This window comes from Prionailurus bengalensis, chromosome E4 (genome assembly GCF_016509475.1).
Source record: "Prionailurus bengalensis isolate Pbe53 chromosome E4, Fcat_Pben_1.1_paternal_pri, whole genome shotgun sequence".
Taxonomy (NCBI): domain Eukaryota; kingdom Metazoa; phylum Chordata; class Mammalia; order Carnivora; family Felidae; genus Prionailurus; species Prionailurus bengalensis.
The window spans coordinates 4,094,747-4,117,520 of record NC_057360.1 but is presented as its reverse complement, the minus strand read 5'-3'; the positions used below and the strand labels follow the sequence as shown (position 1 = coordinate 4,117,520).

Below are 22,774 nucleotides of genomic sequence, written 5' to 3'. Positions count from 1 at the left end.
CCACTGGGGCGAAATCTGCACTCGGTTTGCAGGTTTCAGACGCGACAGAAATGGCATAGCCTTTGCAGATAAAGCTGGATTTCAGTGTGAGCTACTTCTGTCATTTGTCAGATCTGAGGCTCTGAGGATGTCGCCCAGGTGAGCACCTAGGGGACAGGAGCCCTGATCGTGACCAGGCGTAGGGAAAACGGCTCAGCGGACCGAACCCCCTCCTACCCACACCCCTCACCTCCAGCACACAAGCCAGTCTCTTCGCGATCAGTGCCCCTGACCGAAGCCCCCTCCATCCTCCATTGGGCTCTCACACCGCACGCCCGCCCGGAACGGTGCGCTTCAGTGCCCCTTTATCCCACTCTCCAGCAACATCTACCGCTCCTAGCCTCCATGCCGGCCAGGCGGTGCGGCCTTCCAGAACGTCAGCAAACACTTGTAATAAACCAATCAAGCTGCCTGTGTGAGTGGGAACTAATGTCTTCATTAACCCTCCAGGAAATATGCTTCTCTTCGCCTAGAGGCAGAATACCTCACCCCAAAGGCACGACTTCCTTACTCAGAATCACAAGTGCCCGCAACGCACGGCTGAGGGTCTTTACTTCAGACTGCTGCACGCTACACTCCGTAATTTCAGCATGAGTCCTGTCTCTGAGGGGTCGACTCTGCTCTCAGAAGAGGTACATTCATTGAAGAAAAGGGAGTCGGTGCCTTTCTTTCGTACCCATCTGACACACATGTTTAAAGTGTGCCGAGTGTATCCCCAGAGGTTGGGGGTGGGCGGTAGCTTAGGCAGTGCACTGATTTTGTAACAGATTGCCGGGCTAACCTCTGTGGCTTTTCATTCCAGGATTAGATATATGACGAACTGTCAGGAGGAATGACTGTCTCTTACACAACGCTAGACATTTCTGTGGCAAGACTTTGCACCTTATTTGAACATTGTGTTGCTTGACCTCCACTGCTATTTGCCTATTCGTTTATCTACGCTCCGACTCATTTCAAAGAGGTTTGAGGTGACAAGCCTTAGAAATAAAAACCAGATGTGATATTCTGCAGCCACTGATAGGAACACATCCACTTTATCCCCCAGCAGGCTGGAAGGGAGCGCGTGCCAATTTCCCTTCGTAACATTGGCAACTGTCTCCTGGCAAACAAGGCCAGCCTTTCCTGTAAAACACCCCAGTGAGCAAAAAAATGGAATAATTTTAACTAAGAGGCTTTTCCCCCAAGCTAATGTTGACATTGTATTTGCTCAAAAATGTAGTCACCGGCATTTGCTTGGTGTCGAGTATGATCCGTTCTGTTCCAGTGAGGAATTGAGCTCTAGACTGGAGCAGGGTGGAGAGCCTACCTGAAGCGGACAGAACGGTCCCTCGGATACCCTTTTTCCTGCACGCTTTTCAATGACAGTAAGAGGAATGGTGGGGGAGGAAAGGGGGAATAAAAATTAGTCAACTCCTTGGAACCACCGAGCTTTTACTCACTTAGTATCATATTATTCTGCTTAAATCCTCCACGGGCCCCTCTCCCCTAGAAAGCATCATCTCCGTGCACGGCCTGTAAGGCCTTGCCGGGGCGCCCCCCCCCCCCATACTGAACAAGCGTGATCTGAGGACAGCACGTGATTTCACATTCTGCCCGTCCACACAGGCTCCCCGCTCTGGCGGGTGCCCTTCTTCACGGCATCGGCCTGGAGAATGCCCACTGTGCCTCCCAGACACAACTCAGTGGTCACCTCCTCTCTGGAACCTTCTTTAACCTCCCAGAGCTGACTACTCTGCCTTTGATGCCTCTCAAATACCTATTTACCAAAACAGGTATTCATTTACGTGTGAGAGTTGTGAGTGCAGGGTTGTGTCCTCTTAATACACCCTCCGATCTATTCCACGATTAAGGGTGGACCAAAGGCTGGGTTGTGACTGGCAAGGTGGCAGGCACAGAGTCAGTTTGCAGTGAAACCCAACTGTGGCAGGGTCATCAGGGACCTAATTCTACTGCATGGGACGACAGAGAATGACCCTATTTCTCTAACTGTAACGGTTCTCTGAGCCCAAGGAGGACCCCCTCTCATTCCCAATAATGCCAATCCTTCCTATGGACAGGGTTTCAAATTCCACTGGGATCCTCGCTCCATTCTTCAAAACCGATTCCAATTTTCCTACACCTTCCTTAACATGTCCTACCCTAAAGTGAACAGAAAACTACAGATATGATCACACTAAAAGCATCACCTTTCTTACTTTCTATTCTCTAATACAGCCCAAGATCACAGTAGTTTTTTGAGGGGTTATATCATCCTTGTAAACTTTATTAAACTTTGCTGTTTACTAAAACCCTAAAATTGTTCCACATGTTTTGCTATTGCTAAGCTTTATGTACATTTACAGACTTAAGCTTTTTGACCCAGATAGAAGATTTTATATACGTTCTTGTTGCATTTCATCTTTTTGGATTCAGGCATCATTCAAACCTTCAGGGATCGTATCAGCCCCCCTCTGCCATCCTCCCCACTATAACCTTTGGGAATGCGATGACCCAGTGCTCCGTGTGTCCACTCAAGGTACAGAGTCAAAGGTGGAAGAGAACTGGAGGCGGGGGGGACAGAGAACTCCAGAGTGACAGGGACCCGGGTGGCAGCATTTTCTCATATGGCTGTTCAACCACTTAGGAAGACGTCCGGCCAGGCTAGCATCCAGCATCAATTTCTTGGCCACTTCTAACTGAATCTCCTTCTGGAATCTACATACAAACTTTGCCAAAGAAAGCTGGGACTCCCTTGCTCTTGGTAAACCCTGCAGCCTCGGGCTGATTGCAGCTTCCTTTTTCCTTCCTTTAGTAACCAATTAGATTCCTTACCCAACCTGCAACAACAAACAAACAAACAAACAAACAAACAAAAAACCACCCACTGGGTACAGACTTCAGAAATTACTTATTTCACCTTTGAAGGTAAGAACATCTATCCATCCACCTCTCCTATTCTTTACAATGCTTTCAAGAACACCTCGTCTGCAGATTTTCTTACTGATTGGGGTAAGAATTTCCCCGCGGCATCTGAATGACATTTCGATCTTTTTCATCTTGGTCTATTTCTTCTTACCGGGTGGTTTCCCTCTGTTGCATTTTTGCTCAGGTGACCTCCCCTACTGGAAGCGACCCCCTCCTCAGCCTCTGCCCATCCAAACCCTGTCCCTGATTTGGGCCACCTTTCACTCAGCATAACGTCAGCGTAGCCTCCCCACATGGCCTCTAGCATAAGTGCTCTCTCCTACTCTCTGAACTTTGACCCACTCATGGTCCTTACTGTTTATGCCAAGAAAATTTATTATGTGGTGACTCCCACTGACATTGTAGTTGTGGTTAATTTAATATGAAGCTTCTAGATCTGAGGGTCAATGACATTAAGTTATAAGGATTCTGAGTTACTCTTTCCCGGAGATGTAGGTTATAGGCAAAGGGAATTTAGAAATTTGTTACCTTGTATACAGACTACTATTTACTGTCCAATTACTGGTCATGACTTTTGATTACTATTGAATGGTGGTGAGGTACTCACACTGATCCGGCCATGGCCTTCCCTAGCCATTACCCAAACTGTTGGCAGGGATTGGGATGCAGCCTGTGACCATGACACAGAATGAAGCTCACTGGCTCACACAGAAGTCAAACCGTGGACTTGGGTTTCATTAACACCAAGCTCCAACCAATAAAGAAGCAATCCCAAGGGTACAGCTCAATCCACAGGTAAAAGGATACTCCAATGTGCCTTCAGTTCCTCAATTTTTTTCAGCGATTCTTGAACTTCCTTCCATACTTGCTCATCACCAGTAAGCATGTCAGCATCCTGCCCAGGCCAAATTAAGAGAACAGAAAGAAAGACAAATTATTTAATTTAAAAACAGGCAAAGGAAAATGGACAAAGGATCTGGACATTTTTCCAAAAAAGATATACAAACGGCCAACAAGCACATGGAAAGATGCTCAACATCATTAGCCATTAGGGAAATACACATGAAAACCACACGGAGTTATCACTTGACACCCATCAGCTTGGCTATAAGGATGTCAAGAAAAAACATAATACCAATGTTGGTGAGGATGTAGAGAAACTGAAACTCTCATGTATTACTGGCAGCAATGTGAAATGATGCAGGCACTTTGGAAAATAGCCTGGCAGTTTCTCAAAAGGTTGAGCAGAGCTTCCATATCATTTAACAATTCCACTCTAGATAGCCGAGAGAAAGGAGAACCTGGGTTCACACACACAGTTGTGCGTCCATTCACAGCAGCATAATTCTAGCAAATAAGGTGGAAACGACCCAAATGTCCCTTAGCCAATGAATGGATACATAAAATGTGGCATATCCATACGATGGAATATTACTGGCAGTAAAAAGAAACGGATTACTACAACACGGATGAACCCTAAGAACACCACGCTAAGTGAAAGAAGCCAGTCACAAAGGACCACATATTATAAGATTCCATATATACATATACATATATATATATGTTCAGAATAGACAAACCTGCAGAGACAGAAAGCCAATTACTAATTGGCTAGGGAGGGGGATGGGGTTGGGGAGAACTGGGCAGGGACCACTAATGAGGACGGAGTTTCTTCTTGGGACAATGAAAATATAAAATCCACTGTATTAATGGTTCTACAACTCTGTAAAAATACTAAAAGCCATTGAATTATATACTTTACATGACTGAATTGTATGCTATGTGAATTATATCTCAATAAAGCTGATATATATCAGGAAGAGTAACAGGGGCAAGAGAAAGAATCATTTGTTTGGAGACCAAAGATACTTTAATCAAAAATGTTATCAATCAAAACGGGTCTAGGAAAGAGTAAGATGAGTACAATTACACCCATGTGAATGAATTTTGACTTCTGCAAAAACTAGAAAAAAGAAAAGGGAAAAAAGATACCCAACATTTAAAAAAGTAATTCAAAACAAAATAAAAGTGTAGGTTACCATTTATTAAATGTTTGTCCTCTGGGTTAGTAAGCAAGTCCTTTACTCTTCCTGTATGTCCACATTTTAGGAGTTCAGTAGCCACATGTGGCTGTGACCACCATACTGGGCAGCGCAGATACAGAATAGTTCTGGCATCACAGAAAGTTCTGTTGGACAGAGCTGCTTTAAGGAGGCTACTCAAAGCTTAAGAAATCGTCATCAGACACCATTCAAAACCAGGTATTCGATATTCATTAAACTCTCGATGGGTGTCAGGGAGAAGAACCATCTCAGGAAGTTATATCAAATCATGGCCAAATCACGGCAAAGGTGCGGGAGGCAGACATTTTCAAACAATGGAGGTCTCCCTGGAGATTTCTGCATGCCTACTAGAGGAGGTTTATACAATGACCCTTGTGAGAACCACCACCAGAGTAAGCCTGTGTTACCGGCAGGAAGATACACAGCACACAGGTCTGCCAGGGCAGAGAACAAATGAGGGCCTCAGAGAGCCACAGAAAAGAGATCCCACGAACAGGGCGAGGCAGCAGGTACACATGTGAGGAAATATGTGAGCTTGTGTGAATGCATCTGTGTAGGAGGGCTTCATGGGTCTCTGTGTAGACATGTAGTGCATATGAGTAATAATATTGGGTGGTTTTTAAAAGGAATCCAGTGTTTGCTTCGACAGTACATATACTAAAATTGGAACAATACAGAGAAGATTCGCATGGCTCCTGTGCAAGGAGGTGATGCAAATTTGTCAAATGTTCCATACTTTTTTGATTTCAGTTCAGGTCACGATCTCCTGGTTTGTGGGTTTGAGCCCCACATCAGGCTCCATGCTGGCAGTGTGGAGCCTGGATGGAATTCTCTCTGCCCCTTCCCACTCCTTCTCTCTCTCTTCTTCCCTTTCTCTCTCTCTCAAAATAAATAAATAAACTTGAAAAAAAAAAAGAAACCATAAGTGGACCCTGCTTTTTTGGGTAAGTTCTTTTTTTTTTTAATATTTAAAAAAAACTTTAACATTTATTTATTTTTGAGACACAAAGAGAGCACAAACAGGGGAGGGACAGAAAGAGAGGGAGACACAGAATCTGAAGCAGGCTCCAGGCTCCGAGCTGTCAGCACAGAGCCCGATGCAGGGCTGGAACTCACGAACCCGCGAGATCATGACCTGATCCGAAGCCGGCTGCTTAACCGACTGAGCCACCCGGGCGCCCCTTGGGGATATTCTGAGTAAGAACCCAGCTTTCTATACATAGGAGAGGAAACAAAAATGAATTGCTTTAAAAAAGGTAAACATCAATCTCCTTCTAAATACCTGCCCTAAGTCCACATTTAACTCCTAAAGCCTCAGTCCCACCACTTCATTCCGAAGCAACTTGTTAGCACCTTCCAGATAAAGCCCACGTGTTAAATCTCGACAACCATGGCGGTTTAGGATGACATTTTCCTGTTTGATATTTCGCTACTGGCAGCTCAAGCCTTAGGCTCTAGGCAAAACGTCTTGCTTCTTAGACTCTCCGGTAGGCGGCACAGATGCCCCCTAAGATGTCCACGTCCCGATCCCTGGAACCTGCACACAGGTTTGGGTACACAGCAAAGGGGAATTAAGCTGCAAGTGAGATTAAGGTGAGTGCCCTGGACTCCCCAGGTGGGCCCAAGGGAATCACAAGGGTCTTGCAGAGTGGAAGAGGCAGGCAGAGTAAGAGGTCAGAGCGATGTGACGGGAGGACCCAACCTCACTGTTGGCTAAGAAGGCGGAGGAAGGGACCCACAGACCACAGAGCACAGGCCACCTGCAGAAGCCAGCAAAGACAAGGATACAAATTCCCCCTGGAGACTCCGCAAAGGAAGGTAGTCCTGCCAGGACCTTCATTTTAGCCCAGGGACACCGGTGTCAGGCTTCTGACTCACAGAACTGCAAGACAATAAATCTGTGTTGTTTTAAGCCACTGAGGGTGTGATCGTCTGTTACGGCAGTCATAGGAAACTAACACAGTCCCACATACCTGCTGTTCTTCTGGCCACTGGACCTTGGCACATGCACCTCCCTGCAGCTGAAATTAATTTTTTTTTTTTAATTTTAGAGAGAGTGGGGGGGGGGCAGTGAGGGGCAGAAAGGGAAAAAGAGACAGAATCTTAAGCAGGCTCCACGCTCAGTCTGGAGACCGACACAGGGCTCAATCCCATGACCATTTATCTATTCAGTCAGCACCTACTGAGGACCTACCTAGCGCAATGCTCTAGGCACTGAGAATAAAGCGGTAAAGAAATCCTAGTGTTTTCACTGAAGAGGTGGGAGGAGCGTGGAATGACCAAAAAACCACACACCACACGTAAAATACGATTTGTCGGAGGGAGAGGGACAGGGAGCACTGGCCCCAGGGAGTTCCATTTAAGCAGGGTTATCCAGGAAGGCCTCGCTGATAAGATAAAGGTCTGGGAGAGGTAGAGGGGTGGGAGATAAGAACTCCTGGAAGAGGGGCCAGCAGCTAGTGCCAGGATGCTGAGGCAGGGCTGGCCGGATGTTTCAGAGATAGCAAGAAGGCCGGTGTGGATAGAGGTCCTCAGCTGCAGTGTGTGTGCATGTCATATCTTTCCCATAAAAATTTTTTAAATGTTTATTTATTTTTGAGAGGGACAGAGTGCAAACCGGGGAGGGGCAGAGAGAGAGGGGGACACAGAATCCGAAGCAGGCTCCAGGCTCCGAGCTGTCAGCACAAAGCCCGACGCGGGGCTCGAACCCACGGACCGCGAGATCATGACCTGAGCCGAAGTCGGACGCTTAACCGACTGAGCCACCTAGGCGCCCCACATCTTTCCCATTTTAGAGTTAAATATAGGTCTTATTCTTCTTTGATCCTACCTCTCCCAAATACCAGCACAGAGCATGGTATGTAACCAATGCCCAGTTAAACGTCTCTAGGATGGGTCTGGAAGATGAAAATTCACATTTATTTGGCAATGACCTGGATGTCTCGTGTATGTATTTCAATCATTCGTCACAACATCCTCATAGGTCATCAACACCTATAACCCACAAATGAGGCACAAGATAGCCCTAATGCTTAATTAACTGCTACAAATGTCCTTCTGTCCCTAATTGCCAGAGGTGAGATTCAAATCCAAGTCTGTCTGGCCTCAGAGCTCAAGCTCTGAAAGATGCAACAGGTCTTTGAGGGGGTAACTTCAAAATTCTCTTCAACCCGTGGTCCCAGGATCTTCCTAACAGCAGCACTTGGAAAAGGGCAATCAATCCACCAACATGGAACTCATAGCGGATCTTGCTGTCTTCCACAAAACGGGGAGAGACCATGGCCCTCATGACCTCAGGGTGAGACAGAGTAATTTCATATGGGAACTGTACTCACAACTAAACCTGCTCAGTAATCTGACTGTTCTTTGGGTTGAGCCTAAGACTTCATCACCTACCAGAGGAGAAGGCAAGCTTTGGATCTGTTTCCAAACACTCAGAAATCGCTCCTGAGAGCACTCTATATTGGAGTGAGACAAGCGGCATTCACTAATGGCTAACCATCAGTTCCCTGGAATGTTCCACCATGATGAGAGCGTGTATTCACTACATGCTCAGGTTCCCAACTCCCCCCACTCCCACAGACTTTGTTATATTCTGTGACTTCTCCTGTGACTGTCCCCACAATAGGGACTGTGTCTCCTCTCTCCACACCAAGGAGGGGCACATTCAATAATGTGTGTACATATGCATATACACACATGTTCATATATATAGGAAATATATGTGCATAGAAACTACTTAGGGAAGCATAATTTACATCTATTTCTTCAATTTGCAAATATAAGAGTAAATTATCATGTTCTTTTTCAAGGTCCCTGAGGTATAAAACCAGTAAATTTATATCCTTATTTCATTATTTCTTATCCGAACACATCCAAGATACTTGCTATCATTCAAGATAGAGTTATTTAAGGGGAAAAAAATCCTTTTTGAATTTTAGCTTTACTATGTAAACAGGGCTTAAACGGGTAAGTCCTGAAATTTGTTTCCAGTAGGTGGAAACATTCATTTCATGCATATATATATATCTGTATATTTTATATATATATATACACATACATATATATGTATACGTATATATGTGTGTATATATATATATGTATACATATATATACATATATACATACATATATACGTGTATATACGTATATATGTGTGTGCCTATATATATATTTTTTTTCTTCTTTTAAATCAAACGTACCATTGTTGGGTTTTCTACAAATGATAACAATAATTCAGACTATAAGCAGAAGGGCTTCTGAGAAGCTCAGTCTGCTGGGAGATGATGGAGATAATTCAGGACATGTCGGTTCCAGGACCGGTAATAGCACCTCTGCCCTGACTGGCTGGACGTCCCTAAGCAAGCCTTCTCTTTCCTGGGCCTCAGCTCCCTCACCCAGAAAATAGGAAGTTGGCTTGGATAACCACCACCGTTCCTTCCACCTGACCACTCTAGAGGCTGAAGTAAAACACAGCCCGGTCAGCTCTGCCTCTGGACCGCTCTCTTGCACAGTTCCAGAAAAGTCCTTAAAGAGCGTGTCTTCACTTGAACCAGTAAAAACGGCAAGAATTCCTTGGAGGCAGAAGTATGGCGGCCGCTCCCAGGATGTGGTAAGAATGAGTCTCCCGAGTGTCTCCCTTCTGTGGCCTCCCAAGCTCCTCTACTCATCACCCCATTTCCCCGCTGGGGCCCAGGTGCAAACTACTCCCGACATTTCAAGAGTCCATTCTCTAGATACCTGGTTCCTTCTTACCCCCATTCTTTCCTCTCACAGCCCCACCCCAATCTGACGCGCCCCGGGCTCTATCTTACTGCCACGATACCAACACCTACTCTTCAACTGCAATCCTTCCCTCTGGACTCTGGAAGGACCTGGACTGCAGTGCCTGTCCATCCCCTGGGTCACCACTTCCATTCGCTTCTTTGGTTTTCTTCCCATTTGTCCCTGAAGGACCGGCCCCAAATGTCCTCATCGGGAAATCTTGTTCTACTTCCGCCCTCTGAGTTAGCCCAGCCCCCCCACCCCCCCCCCCCCCCCCACCCCGGACAACTACAGCTACCCAGTCACACTGTGCACACCTCTCTCAGCACCGAGCTGTCTTTCGGGCTCGGCCTTACTGTGTCCCCCGCAAGCCTCAGAACTGTTCGAGGGACCACGACCCAATCACGTGTGTTCCCAGTGCCAGCATGGGACGTTATTTGGTACGTGTTTGGTGACAGAGTAAACGAATGAAGAGAGACACATGATCTTCGATCCACGGGGACCAGTATTACAAGAAAACACCTCGACTCCACAACAACAGGAAAGAGAATCTCAACCAAGGAAACGGAGGCTGGTTTGTTTCACACCATACTTGTATCCTGACCCGTTTCTCATATTACTATGTCACGACTCTGTGGGGAAAGGCTACGTTTCCACTGTAGCTGCCGGTATTTGCCGGATGCCCAGAGACCAGTCTAGAACATAGCTGTGAACTCTCCCCCGGCATAAGAAATCCCTCACTGGCTCCGGAACCAGGCTCTCTGACGACCGCATCCCAGCTATCTGGGGGCAGACTGTGTTGATTCCTGGCTCCTCCCTCCGACCTCCTCCTGAGAACCCTGTTGCTCACTTGGCCCAGAGGCCCCTGCCTCCATCTGACCCTGAATGGATCAGTGAGGCCATTTAAGTTCCCTCAAACACAGCTGCTAAATCAATACCCTAGCATCATTCCCTTCGCTGTGGAAAAAAAAATAGGTGCCAGATGATATGAGATAACCTCACCGCTACATAAAAGGGTGCCACTCCACACAATTACATTCAATCGGCCAAGTGCTTCCTTTGGGTTTCAGAGTAGGAAGCATACCTGCCAGGCGCCAGTGGGGGATTAGAAATTCGAGTTTCTTCAACTGGATAAGGTTGGAATTCAGCAAGGCTGTCCGTCCTTGGGAAAAACCACGGGCTCTATCAGGCTCAAACATGGGATGCGGCCATCCAGATCTACTCTGCATCTGAAACGCTTAAACAGATGTGCTCACTCGGCTCACGAGTGCTGGGTGCCGGAGCTCCTGCACTGGGCTGATTTCAGATGGTTCCCATTAAAAGGAAAAGGAGAAAAGCAATCTGCTTCCAGTACTTCCTGTTATCCAATCCTCCTGCAAAGCCTAATTAGATTGGATTGGAGGGAGATGAGTATAGGATGGGAAATAAAATTACCGAATACTTACAAACTTTTCCAGTAATTCAATAATTCTAGTGTCTCAAAAGGAGAGGCTTTTTTCATGTGTTTTGTTTTTAAAGCAAAGTGAGATTCAAACATAGTGTCTGCACTTAGGGGAGAGATGGAAAATCTTGAAGTTCAAAATCTCGAGGGGGAACAAAGTTCAACCTGAAGAGCCTTGACTGAGGTACCCTGGTTCGTGGATAATGTACTGGGACTAACAGATTAATATACAACATCATTCAAAACCTTTGTGATTCACAGGAAACATCTCTGCTGGAACCAATTTCCACCTCCTCTGGCAAAAACAACTGAAAGCAATTCAGATTTAACTTGAGGGGGAAAGTGGCTCTTTCATAAAGTGGAAAAAAGAGTGGTTAAAAATAGAGCGTTCATTCTCCTATCAACGGCCCACAAGTCAATGGGCATTATGGATTCGGGAAGAACGTGAAGGAAGGAATGTTCTCTGCCCGAAGCGCATTCAACTTGCAGCACGTCCTCATCAGCAGTTAACAAGCGATTGTACACAACAGTTAGAACGTGGCGAGAGGGACACTGGATTTAGGGTCCTAAAAACGCAGAGCCGAGTCCCTGCTCCACACGTGTGTGACCTTGGCAGGGCAGTTGTCCTTCCTGAAGCTAATCTTCAGTGTAGTAATTCTCTAGCAGCTGCACCTTCTAACCCTTTCTTGTGCACCCTCTAGAAGTACCAAGGTCACGAATGGCACCGCGGTCTGAGTTTTCAATTCCCACCTGAGCAGGCAGGGGTCCCTGGAGGTCTGACTGGAGTCTGCTCTGTTTGGTGGGAGGGAGAAAAGTGGTCTTGTTCTACCAGAGGATGTGCCATCGAGCTCTGACTATGCCGTGCCCCACATCTCTGCACGTCCCACTCCCTCTCCCCGGAAGATTCTTGCTCAACTTCGTCAACAAGCTTCTCCCGTTCACCAAGAACTACACCGAACGGCCCCTGACCTCCGCGGTCACAATCCCTCGTCACTTTCCAAGGGGTTCCATGATAACTGGAGCATCAGGAATAACTGATGCAGGTGAAAAGGTCCTCCAGGGGCTATTAAGAGACCCCAGGTGAAACGACACGGCCTTACAAAGGTTATTTTCTCACGTGCTTTGTGAAATGGCGAGGTCTCGGAGCCTGCACGCGACTTGCACAAGCAGGATGCCGCGAGGCTCTAAGCCCTGTGTCCTCAACTGGAGCCCGAAGCTCCGGCCTCCCGCCCCTCACACCCTCCAGCCGAGCTGGGTGAGCCGGGAGCGAGTGTCCTGTCGCCGGGGTGGCATGCCATCTCCAACCAGCCGGTCCCACTACTAGCCGGCACCCAGCCCAGGAGTATTCGGGCACCGAGGGGCACCGAGCCCAGTCCCAATAAATGGTGCTGTTGAAGAGGGCTCGTGAAACACTCCGGGCCTCTAGCAGCATAAAAACTCCTGGTTTTATGTTCTCATTGTCGCTGTCAGCATCGGCCAACGCCCATCTCACCCATTTATTTCTCAGACAGAAACAGGACTCTACTGGGGCGCCTGGGTGGCTCAGTCGGTTGAGCGTCTGACTCTTGATTTCAGCCCAGGTCACGATCCCGGGGTTGTGGGATCAAGCCCTGCATCGGCTCTGCGCTGAGCATGGAGACTGCCTGGAATTCTTCCTCTCTCTCCCTCTCTCCCTCAGCCCCTCCCCCACTTGCACTCTCTCTCTCTCCCTCTAAAATTAAAAAAAAAAAAAGAAAGAAAAAGAAATGGGATTCTACAGCAACTACACATTTCCACAAGACCACAACATGGGAACCAACTGCAAGTTCAAGGTCAAGTCTCCAGGTACACAGAATTGCCGGAAGGGGAATGTCCCCTTCACCACTTCTAGAAAAGTGACAGCAGCCTTGTGAGGGTGAAGTTAGACCATCTAGAACCACTATAGGCCTTTTCCAGCTCCCATCTCAACAGCTCCCCTCCCTCTGTCCCACGCATTCTTATCCCAGTGACTAAACCCCGTTCTCGGAGAAATCAGCTCATTGCTTGTAAAGTCAGGTCACTTGAGGGGAAATGAAAAGCACTTGGCAGTCACACACTCGGGGCAATTTGAGAGCCCACCCGGGTCAGTGATGGCTGCTGAAAGTCTGCCTTGGGTGCAACATTTGGTGGAAAGCGAGCACGACGGGCTGATGCAGAAACGCAGCTCGACATGACACACAGACAGTTAGGGAGGAGGCCCTTCCCTGCACTCTCCTTCCAGCTGGAAAGAGGTGTTCCTGAGAATGTATATCAGGGCCTACGTGAGGCAGAAGGCTACTGGCTCAGCTTGCAAAAGCACATTCGAGCAAATTCTTTTCACATTTGTACAGAGATGATCAAACGGTGGCCGTGTCGCTGTAAACCCGCAAACCCCTCGAGGGGTCCTGCCAGCCCCGTGGGGGGAACCCCACAAGGTGGGAGGGTTGGGACTGGGGAAAAAAGGCAACGATTTTACGGGAACAATCGTTCTAATCGCAACGGTCACTAAGATCAAATACACCCCCAAGTTTCAGGGCGGGTTTTGTTTTAATGGGGACCCAATCCACGGCCCTCGGCTCCTCCAGCCCGCCACACCGCCATCTCTTGCGTGCCTTCTTTGGGAACAGATGAGAGCGTCTGCCACAGCAGCAGGGCAGAATCCCGCCAGGGAGAAGGGGCAGTGTTCTGATAGTGAAGGTCAGGGTAACCCAGACGTGGTGTCTCCAGAGGCATTTGAAACAGGAGGAACAACAGCAAGATCCGGGCTCGGCGCTCCTGGCGGACGTGAGGGCGTGACGGGCAGACCCGGGAAAATGGAAACAGGCAGGCTGCAGCCCCCGTCCAGGCTCCGCCGCCGGCCGCTGGGGGACCAGAGGCTAACAATGCCTCCCGGCTCAGCCTCCCCAGGTGAGCACCTGACGGAGGTTACCATGGAGATGGAAACTAATCATTCCGCTCCACCAGTCCCCTAAGTATATGGTGTGTGTATTGCGCGTGAGGAGAGACCTGAAATTAGGGAAGGGGAGAGACTTTGGAATCGGCGGCTGGACGATAAATTGCAAATATCTCCCTTCTCTAGATTTTTCCTTCATTCTGTTTTAGGCTGAGTTTTCTCACGTGTGAAACACACCAGTCAGAGCCTGGAGAGTGTGCAGAGGACTGAACAAAGACGGCACCTAACCCAGCAGTGCTCTCTGCCAACCCAAGGATTTGACAATGATTATTTAATTCACACGTTCCCTCCAACATTTGTATGTAGAATGATTACAGCGGGAGACATTCTGGACTCATGCGAGAACACGGTATTCGCTCATCCGCTAAAGCAAACACATCCGGTTATTTAATCTGTGCTCCCAAACCAAGGGGACGGTGTAGTTGGGGTTCACGCTAACAATTTCAGACGATGAGTCCAGGACAGAGGTCTAGACATGCTTTTTTAGGAGGTAATCATAAGGGCGACCAAAGGAAAGTAATGTGACATCAGGATCTGTCCCTTTACATCGGTTAATGCGATTTCTGACAGCCTCCCCTACCTTCTCAGAGCTGGCCTGCACAAATTCACCAGTTCTTACGACCGCCTTGTAAGGCGGCAATGACATCCTCAGACCGTGTACCAAACAAGCAAAAAGTTCAAAGGGAGTATGTTCCAGTTTGAGAGGAAGAATTAGTCCCAGAAAGGAAAGAGCCCAGAATTGCACTGGTCTCTCAGTAGAAAAAAGCCAGTGTACCTCCAATTATTCAAAATCTGTCGTCCCTGGATTAGTCTGTGCCGAGTTCCGTTCCTGGAAGCTCAGGGGTGGGTCATTCCAAAGGGCAATCACTCACGGGCTGAGGGTCTGGCAGAGAAAACACTCTTTCTGAGGTCTGGGTGGAGGGCTGGGGGGTGAGAGGGGAAGGAAGGGACCAGGTTCCGTGGCTTAGCTCTCCTTTTGCCCCACCCCATACCCATCAGAGACCCTGCACAAAACTGCCAGGGCTCAGATGCTCTGCCTGGCAACCTTGCATCCTGTGGAAATGAAGTGCTGGTGGAATGCACGGGGAGCACTCGCCCTGGCGCCCCACCAACAGGAGACAGCACACGTCTGCATTTTATATTCCAGTAAACCCCAGGCTGGCCCTTGGCCAGGGGACCTCTTTATAACGTCAAAGATAAAAGCGCTGGCCACGTTTGGCACCCTGCCCTCACCTCCATTCTCTCGTAACCATCTCTCACACCGGGCACGCATTACTGTCAACGGGGCCTTTCAGACAAAGGTCTGGTGGAGCTTCATAAACATGACCAGATGATGACCAGAGGTGTCCCGGCTGCACAGGAAGAGAAAGGGGTACAGAGAGGGGCCAGTGACTTCACAGAGGGCATGCCGGAAAGCATAGGGAGAGCTTGAAATATGTGCCTGTGCACTCGGAATACCCCTGCTCCTAAGGGGCCGAGTCACAGGCACTGTTCCTCACGGCAGGCTGGCAATGGCTAATTTCAAATCTGCCCCAAACGGCGTAGGTATAGATAAAATCTGTGTATTGCTGTCTGACAAGGCCCTTATCCCAAGTCTGGATGTCCAAAATGGCATTTTGGGTGTACAAGGTGACGTAGTTCTCTCTTCTCGTTCTCTCTTCTCGTACCCCTTGCCTCCGGGAATGCCATGATGCCAGTCATGGAGAGTTTATGACATCAGTCTCTTTTTGAGTCATACGTTGTGGGTCAAAAGCATATAGCCCAGCTGTTTTCCTTTAACATTTCTGTTTTACAATCTGTTTGACTTTCTAGACTAGGTGAGAGTAAGATTCTAATATTAGTCAATGCTTATCACCAATTAGAGTAGGCAAGGACTTCTTGAAGTAAACAAATATGAAAATTCCTCCTGTTCCATGCAGGAGTAGACAGAACTTCATTCAGAGAGTTTAACCTAGGGGAAAACCTGGTTTTCATCACCACGGGGAGCTGAGCTATTCGAGATATGCCCTTTTTTATAGATCTCAGAGGCTTGAATTCGCCCTAGGGCACTGGACTGGTCTGACTTGCTGCCCCACCCTACCAATCACACACCCACAGACCCACCCCAATCCGTGCCAGGAATGTGCTTTATGGGGTCCTGAGGTCTCTGACTTCCCTTCAAACTCACACCTGTTCGTTCCTGCAGCTTTGATCCTCTGTTGTCAGGTGTGATGCCCTGGGTATATATTTACAGTCACCTGGAGAGCTTTTAAAAATACAGAGGCCCAGGCCCCACCTCGGCAAGTGACAGCAGAACCCCTGCCGGGGGGGGGGGGTGGGCAGGGATCTGTGTCTTTCACAAGCTCACCAGGTGATTGTGACACACAGTCAGGAACAGGGACCCCAGCCTGGTGTGTGCTGCCTCACCCCCCCACCCCACTTCTAATCTCTGTGATCACACCTGTGTCCACAGCATCAAGATTTGCCACAAGCACGTAACGGTTTAGGCTTTTTCCTGGTCTCCTCAATCTACGACGGCATCTCCCATTGGCACAAATTAGTTTATTCATAACAGACACAAACAGTGATCAAGTTCACAGCACTGTCATACCGGGCCCTTGAGACTATCTTTAGTTCAATACACACAACATTTCCTCTCCACATACACGGGCCAGGTGCTGGAAACGCAAAGACGTACATGGGAGGTGGCCTAGCCCTGAAGGGCTCACAGTCCTGTGGCTGACATACACGCATCATTTCTGAATGCTGTGCCACAAGAGATGAGCCCTGGGGATCTGGGGACACAGAGCTGGGGCATCCTTTACCCAGCTAGGGCTCACCAACATATCCCAGGGAAGACAACAGTTGAGTTCAATCCTGAAGGCTCTACAAGTATTAGCCAAGAGTCAAGAGAAGGAGGAAGCAGCATGACAGAGGGGCAGAAGACGGCAGGAGGTGGAGACGGGGGGCGGGGGGGCAGGGGTGGTGACTCAGAGCGTGGGGGGTGCACCTACCAGGTCTGCAGCAACTGCTGTTTTGAAGGCTGCTTTTTCATAGGTAGACGCTTTAAAAAAAATTTTTTTTAATGTTTATTTATTTTTGAGAGAGACAGAGCGTGAGTAGAGGAGGGGCAGAGAGACGGAGACACAGAATCCGAAGCAGGTTCCAGGCTCTGAGCTGTCGGCACAGAGCTCGACGTGGGGCTCAAACCCACGAAATGTGAGATCATGACCTGAGTCGAAGTTAGACACTCAACCTACTGAGCCAGCCAGGCACCCCAGTAAGATATTTTTTTTTGGGGGGGGTGCTAACTGGGGACCTACTTCAGGATATGCCCACAGACCTGAAAACAAAAGGTCAGTTAATAGAGGGACAGGGGAGAAAGCAAGGGTCTCAAGATGAGGTTGAAGAGCACGGCGGAAGCCCCAGGAAAGGATGAACTTGATTCTGTGTGGGCAACAGAGACATGGAAGGATTCTAGATATAATCTATGTTGTCCAAATATCTACGTGGAAATACATGGAAAGGTAGAGGGAGTGCGGGTGAGAAGAGTTAGGGAGATGCTGCAAGAGTCCAGAATGAGATACGTGAACCTGAAGAAGGCAATGGCCTTGGGGACAGGGTTGGGAGTAAGGAGCTAATTTAAGAGAGATGGTGATGGCTCGGGAGGGAGTGGCCCATGGAGGGGACACTGGAGTAATTAGCGAGCACTGACTCCATGATGAGGGCTGCAGGGGAGCCCAGGGTGTGGAAAGAAGGCGTTTAGGACACTTTTGGACCTTGAGCGGGAGGTGTACAGGAGCACATGGCTGAATTCATCCATGGGTGGCACCACGGGGGCCAGGATGGCAGAAAAGAGGGAGTTGAAGCAAACATGAGCTTGGACGGAGAAGTAGGGGAAGCCAGACAAATGAGCGAATCACCTTTCTTCTCTCCAACTATGAAGCCAATGCATGCTCGCCTAACCTCCAGGAAGACCCCCAATGTTTCCTGGTCTCGCGACACCGATGACAGATTTTTAGAACGGCTTGCCCATCTCTTTGCTCCTGCTTCTAATGCATTTTTGCATTTGAAGTTTTACATTTGTAACAAAGCAGCTGTGGTTTCGATAATGAGGGCATAGTCATCACTAATCCATTTCGAGCTTGTATAAGGGCACTAGTCCACCTTCTAGAACAAAACCTGAGAACACTGATGACAAATGCCTGTTAAGCTCTCTAGTCGGAAGCAGGACTAGAGGACCAACCTCACAGGGCTGGTATCAGGACAGAATGAGACAGCAGCCCGCGCGTTACGCTCACTGCTAAACACACAAGCTCTATCATCACAGGAGGTGAGATCAAGGGCAGACGATCCCAGGACATTCACAGAAGAAAAGCAGTGATTTATGAGAATAGTGTGCACTTACCACCTGGGACAAGTGGTCGAAGATGAACAGAGATACTCGATTCTTAGTTTTTTTCCCTTTCCATTCTCCCAAAATTATCCCAAAATAAGACAGAATAGAACAAGGTATTTTAGGAAAGGTCACACATTTAATTCCAGATGAATTATATCCCAGAGAGGTCAAAGAGCTTTGGGAAGACACCAGTGAAAGCACTATCATTCCTTCTGCTGAGCTGGGAGGAAGCAGTGACAGCAGAAGCCCAAAGTGGTAGCAAACAGAATTGCAAGAGAACGGTGAAAACGAAAGTCTGCATGATGGCAGCCTTTATTTAGTCAGATAACCGACTGTCCATCTCTGACTCAAGCGTACTGTGACCTAATTTCGAGACAGCACAGCACCATCAAGAACAAATCTTGGCAATGTGCACTCATTGTTACGTAAGCAGATCAGGTGAATATTACCAACACCATACAGTTTGACTTCAACACGTATTAACAAGGTCTTTCCTAGTATTCTCTGTCGGCAAGATGATGAAATCTAATGTCTACTCTACAACACGGTGCCTACAGTTGACAACAGTGTATTGTATTGTATTCGCTAAGAGGGTAGGTCTTAGAGAATCTTTTTGTGACAAGATTCAAGTGCTCTTGTCACCAAAAAATAAAATAATAAAGAGGTAGAAGAAACCTTTTGGAAGTGATGGATATATTTATAGCATAGAGTGTGGTGATGGTTTCCAGGGTGTGTGCTTACCTCCAAACTCCTCAAATTACCTACATTAAATGCATACAGCTCTTGGTGTGTCCATCGCACCTCAATTCAGTGGTTTAAAAAAAAAAAAAAAGACAACACAATCTGGTTAGGATGGGAATGCGTGTGTAGATTCCTGGCTGGCTGAATACCCAACCGTGTCTTAGGACTGACTGATGTCCACCCAGGACCATGCTTGGTAGGAATCTGTGTCCTTATTTTGCAAGTGGGGCGGAGTCTCGGAGAACCGGCTAGCTGCAGGTGAAGTAACAGTAATAGTGTTTATTGAGGGTCCGCTGTGCTAACTGCTATAACTGCTTTATCTCACGTTATCTTCTCAATAAGATAGAAAGAAAAAGCCACTTCAGTCCCTCATCTATAGAGGACGGCCGCAGCTGGAGAAGACGATGGAACATCCTCAAGTTCAAGTAGCGAGGAAGTGGGGGCGATGGATCCCAGCCCCTGGTTGTGTGATCCGAAAGCCACCATGAATATTCAAGCGCTTGAAGACTGGAACAAGGAGCAGATTTACACTGCTCCATGGGGCACATAGAGCACTCCGACGTGAGTTACGAGAGGCAGTTTTTAGTTCGTGAGGTTAGTTAACTTTACAATCGCAGCTGCCCAAGAGTCGAACGGCCTGACAAAGCGCATGCAGATCTCCGTTAAAATGTTCACACAGAGCAGGGACACTGGCCTGGCAGGCCCTGGAGAGGAGGGTCCTGCCCTGGCTGGTGCGGCTCCCATGGGTCCCTATGAAATACACAGACATCCAACAGGATAATGGGAGTAAGATGCTCCTGACCAGATCAGAAAACTCACAAACCTAGGTACACCACCAAGCCTGTGTTACTAAGTCTAGTTTCACAAACGCCGGAAGTGTGTGCTCTCTTGGAGGAGATACAAATGTTAGGAGCACAAACTAAGGACCGGAGGGAATCTTCCAAGCTGATAACCTGTCTTTCCATGGGGTGATTTACTTCTAGGTTTGTAAATCTTGGTGTGGGGAGCCGGGGTAGGTCATGTTTGGAGCTGAAAACTGTTGGAAGAAAGGACAAGAATACTCCTTCCTGATGGCCTACTGTTAGAGCTATTATAAAATTGCTTATGGACAAAAGTCATTTAGAAGCTTCAAGTAATACAGTTACTTGGCACACCCTATAGAGCTTAGCTCAATGCTAGGTAAGTAACAGTATTTATTGACTTCTCCATTCATGCAACACAAATTTGTTAAGCACTGTAATCGTTATGGAAACACTGTGTGGCCATTGAAGACACAACAGAAAACAAGACTGATAAGGTCATTCTTACTTTCTTCACCAGCAAGCCAACAGGCAACTACAAATAATAATACGCAATAACTGTGCTGTAATGGAGATAAGGAGGGAACAGAAAACAACAGGGTTAAGAGACGCACCTGATTTTCACAGGGTGGTGAAGAATATCTCTCTAAGGAGGTGACAGAGAGCCAGGCCAGCATAAGGCTACAGGAAGACTGTTCCAGGCAAGGGGAAGACAAGTGCAAAGACCCTAGGGCAGGAAAGAGCCTGGCCTGGCCCAGACTCGAGACTGGGCTGAGACTGGAAATGTGAGCAGGAACCTGACCACACAGGGCCTGTCGGCCTGGTCAGTGAAGCTGGATGCCCCCTTCCAAGTGAGCGGGACACTGCAGAAGACGTCCCTCCTAAAAACATCCTTCTGGCTTTGGTGCAAAAACGAAATTCCAGAGTATCAATGCAGAGACAGACTCAGGACATGCTTGCCACAGCCCAGGCAAGGGAAAATGGGGCTAAAGAAACACCTGTAGAATTACAGCTGTCACTGGAAAGAAAGAGAGACGATGGTCTGCTGTCTGTCATAAGGTCTTGACTTAACCTCAGCTGGTTGGCAAACATTGGTTTGGTTTACTGACCCAGTCCTGTTGCCCCAAACATCTGCTAAACCTTCCCCAAGGGTTCAACAACAAAGGTCCCTGTGTGTCTTCTGTATTCTTGACTCTAGGTCATCAGACCTTTCCCTCCTCTGAAAGAGAGCCCATCCACAGCTTGAAGTTCCCACAATAAGCCAAAAATGAGTTTATAATTCTGGATGATGGTTCTAAACCTATTTTCAACCCCAGGTCGGGGAATGGAAAAGAGAACCAAGTTTGGAAAACTTGCAGTGAGGGGTCTGAGTCAACAATCTAACGACTCAAAATAAATAAATAAATAAATAAATAAATGAATGAATAAATAAATAAATAAATAAATGCGCTCAGCGCCCTTGGGTGCCAGTTATTCCGTTACACATCTGTTCGGCAGTAGAATGAGGAAGTTAATTACTTTTCTGTGACACGTATGGATTTTGTGAGACACCGCATTGCACCAGTTAATAATGATCTACCTTCTGTTGACACAAAATGTTTAAATTAATAAAAATCTAAATGATACATCTCATAGCAAAGCAAACTTAATTGAAAGGCTGGATGGCAGGAGCAGTAATTTTCCTGGGTAAAAATTACTGAGATGTGCTTATGGTAGCGTGAAAAGCTCCATCAATAAAGGGACTTGTGTAGGCAAACCGCCTTCTAGAACACATACTTCATAGGAAGGGCCGGCTGTGCATCTCTGACTGCTAACGTAGTGGCAGTGGGACTGTCAGAGAAAGAAATGGAGGTAGATATCCAGTAATTGCCCATAATTGACAATATTAGTGATTTTACACTTAAACTTGTCTGTTCAATCTTTAGGGTCTGAAATGACAAATGCAAAAAGGGTAGAAACTATCCCTTGAAGCTCTGCTATTAATATTAAAAATCTGCCTGTTCTCCACCGACGGTACCCTTGGTAACCAGATACTAAGCCAACAGCATTATGGAAACAGTTTATTCTTCCCAAACGATATAGTGATATCAGATTACCTCCGAAAACTCCAGATAGCATCTAAAGTAGGCTCCCAGCACAAAGATGGAGGGGCGCACTCTGAATAAACTTGGCAGGGGTGTCTCGTGTAAGCTCTGGAACTGCCGAAAGGGAAGTCTGAAACCCAAGACACCCTGTGAGAATTCTGCTTCCCACTGATTTGGGGTGAGGAACAAAACAGAGTACCACCACCTTGCTTTCATTTGTAAACTACTGCCCCTCACTTCTCTCTGCCACTTTCTCTTGCTTTAAACACTGAACAGAATGCAAACTGGAACAAAACAAAATACTGGGGCTGAAGTCAAGAAGTAAATTTTACTTCCTGCATGACAACTTGTTTCTTTTTGGGGTGCTGATGCTCTAGGACCTGGGGAGGATGCTACCTCTTTGCACTGGCCTTCGCAATGGCCATTCCACATCCTGTACAGCACCGTCCTTGTTACTTAAAGCAGGCTTTGTCCACGGAGACCAAGAGACTATCACGACGTGCAGGCGGGCCTGATATAGTACGAATTCAGGCACAGACCTCACAGGCCTAACCCTTTACTCCTCATTTCCCTTTTTTGGCTTGCTCTTTGAGGGGTTCTGTTAACAGTG

General features: G+C 47.5%; 1 protein-coding gene and 1 non-coding gene across 2 annotated transcripts in view; one reads left to right on the top strand and one right to left on the bottom strand.

Annotated features, from left to right (window-relative positions):
- Window positions 1–22,774, bottom strand: part of LOC122476127 (histone-lysine N-methyltransferase SMYD3-like) — a 153,648-nt gene that overhangs the window by 98,857 nt on the left and 32,017 nt on the right. The window contains exon 4 of the mRNA XM_043568453.1: window positions 3,751–3,838. Coding sequence (XP_043424388.1) covers window positions 3,751–3,838 — 88 coding nt within the window. The remainder of the gene's footprint in view (window positions 1–3,750; window positions 3,839–22,774) is intronic.
- Window positions 5,642–5,746, top strand: LOC122476669. Its single transcript, XR_006295583.1, has one exon. It is a non-coding gene; the product is annotated as a U6 spliceosomal RNA (small nuclear RNA).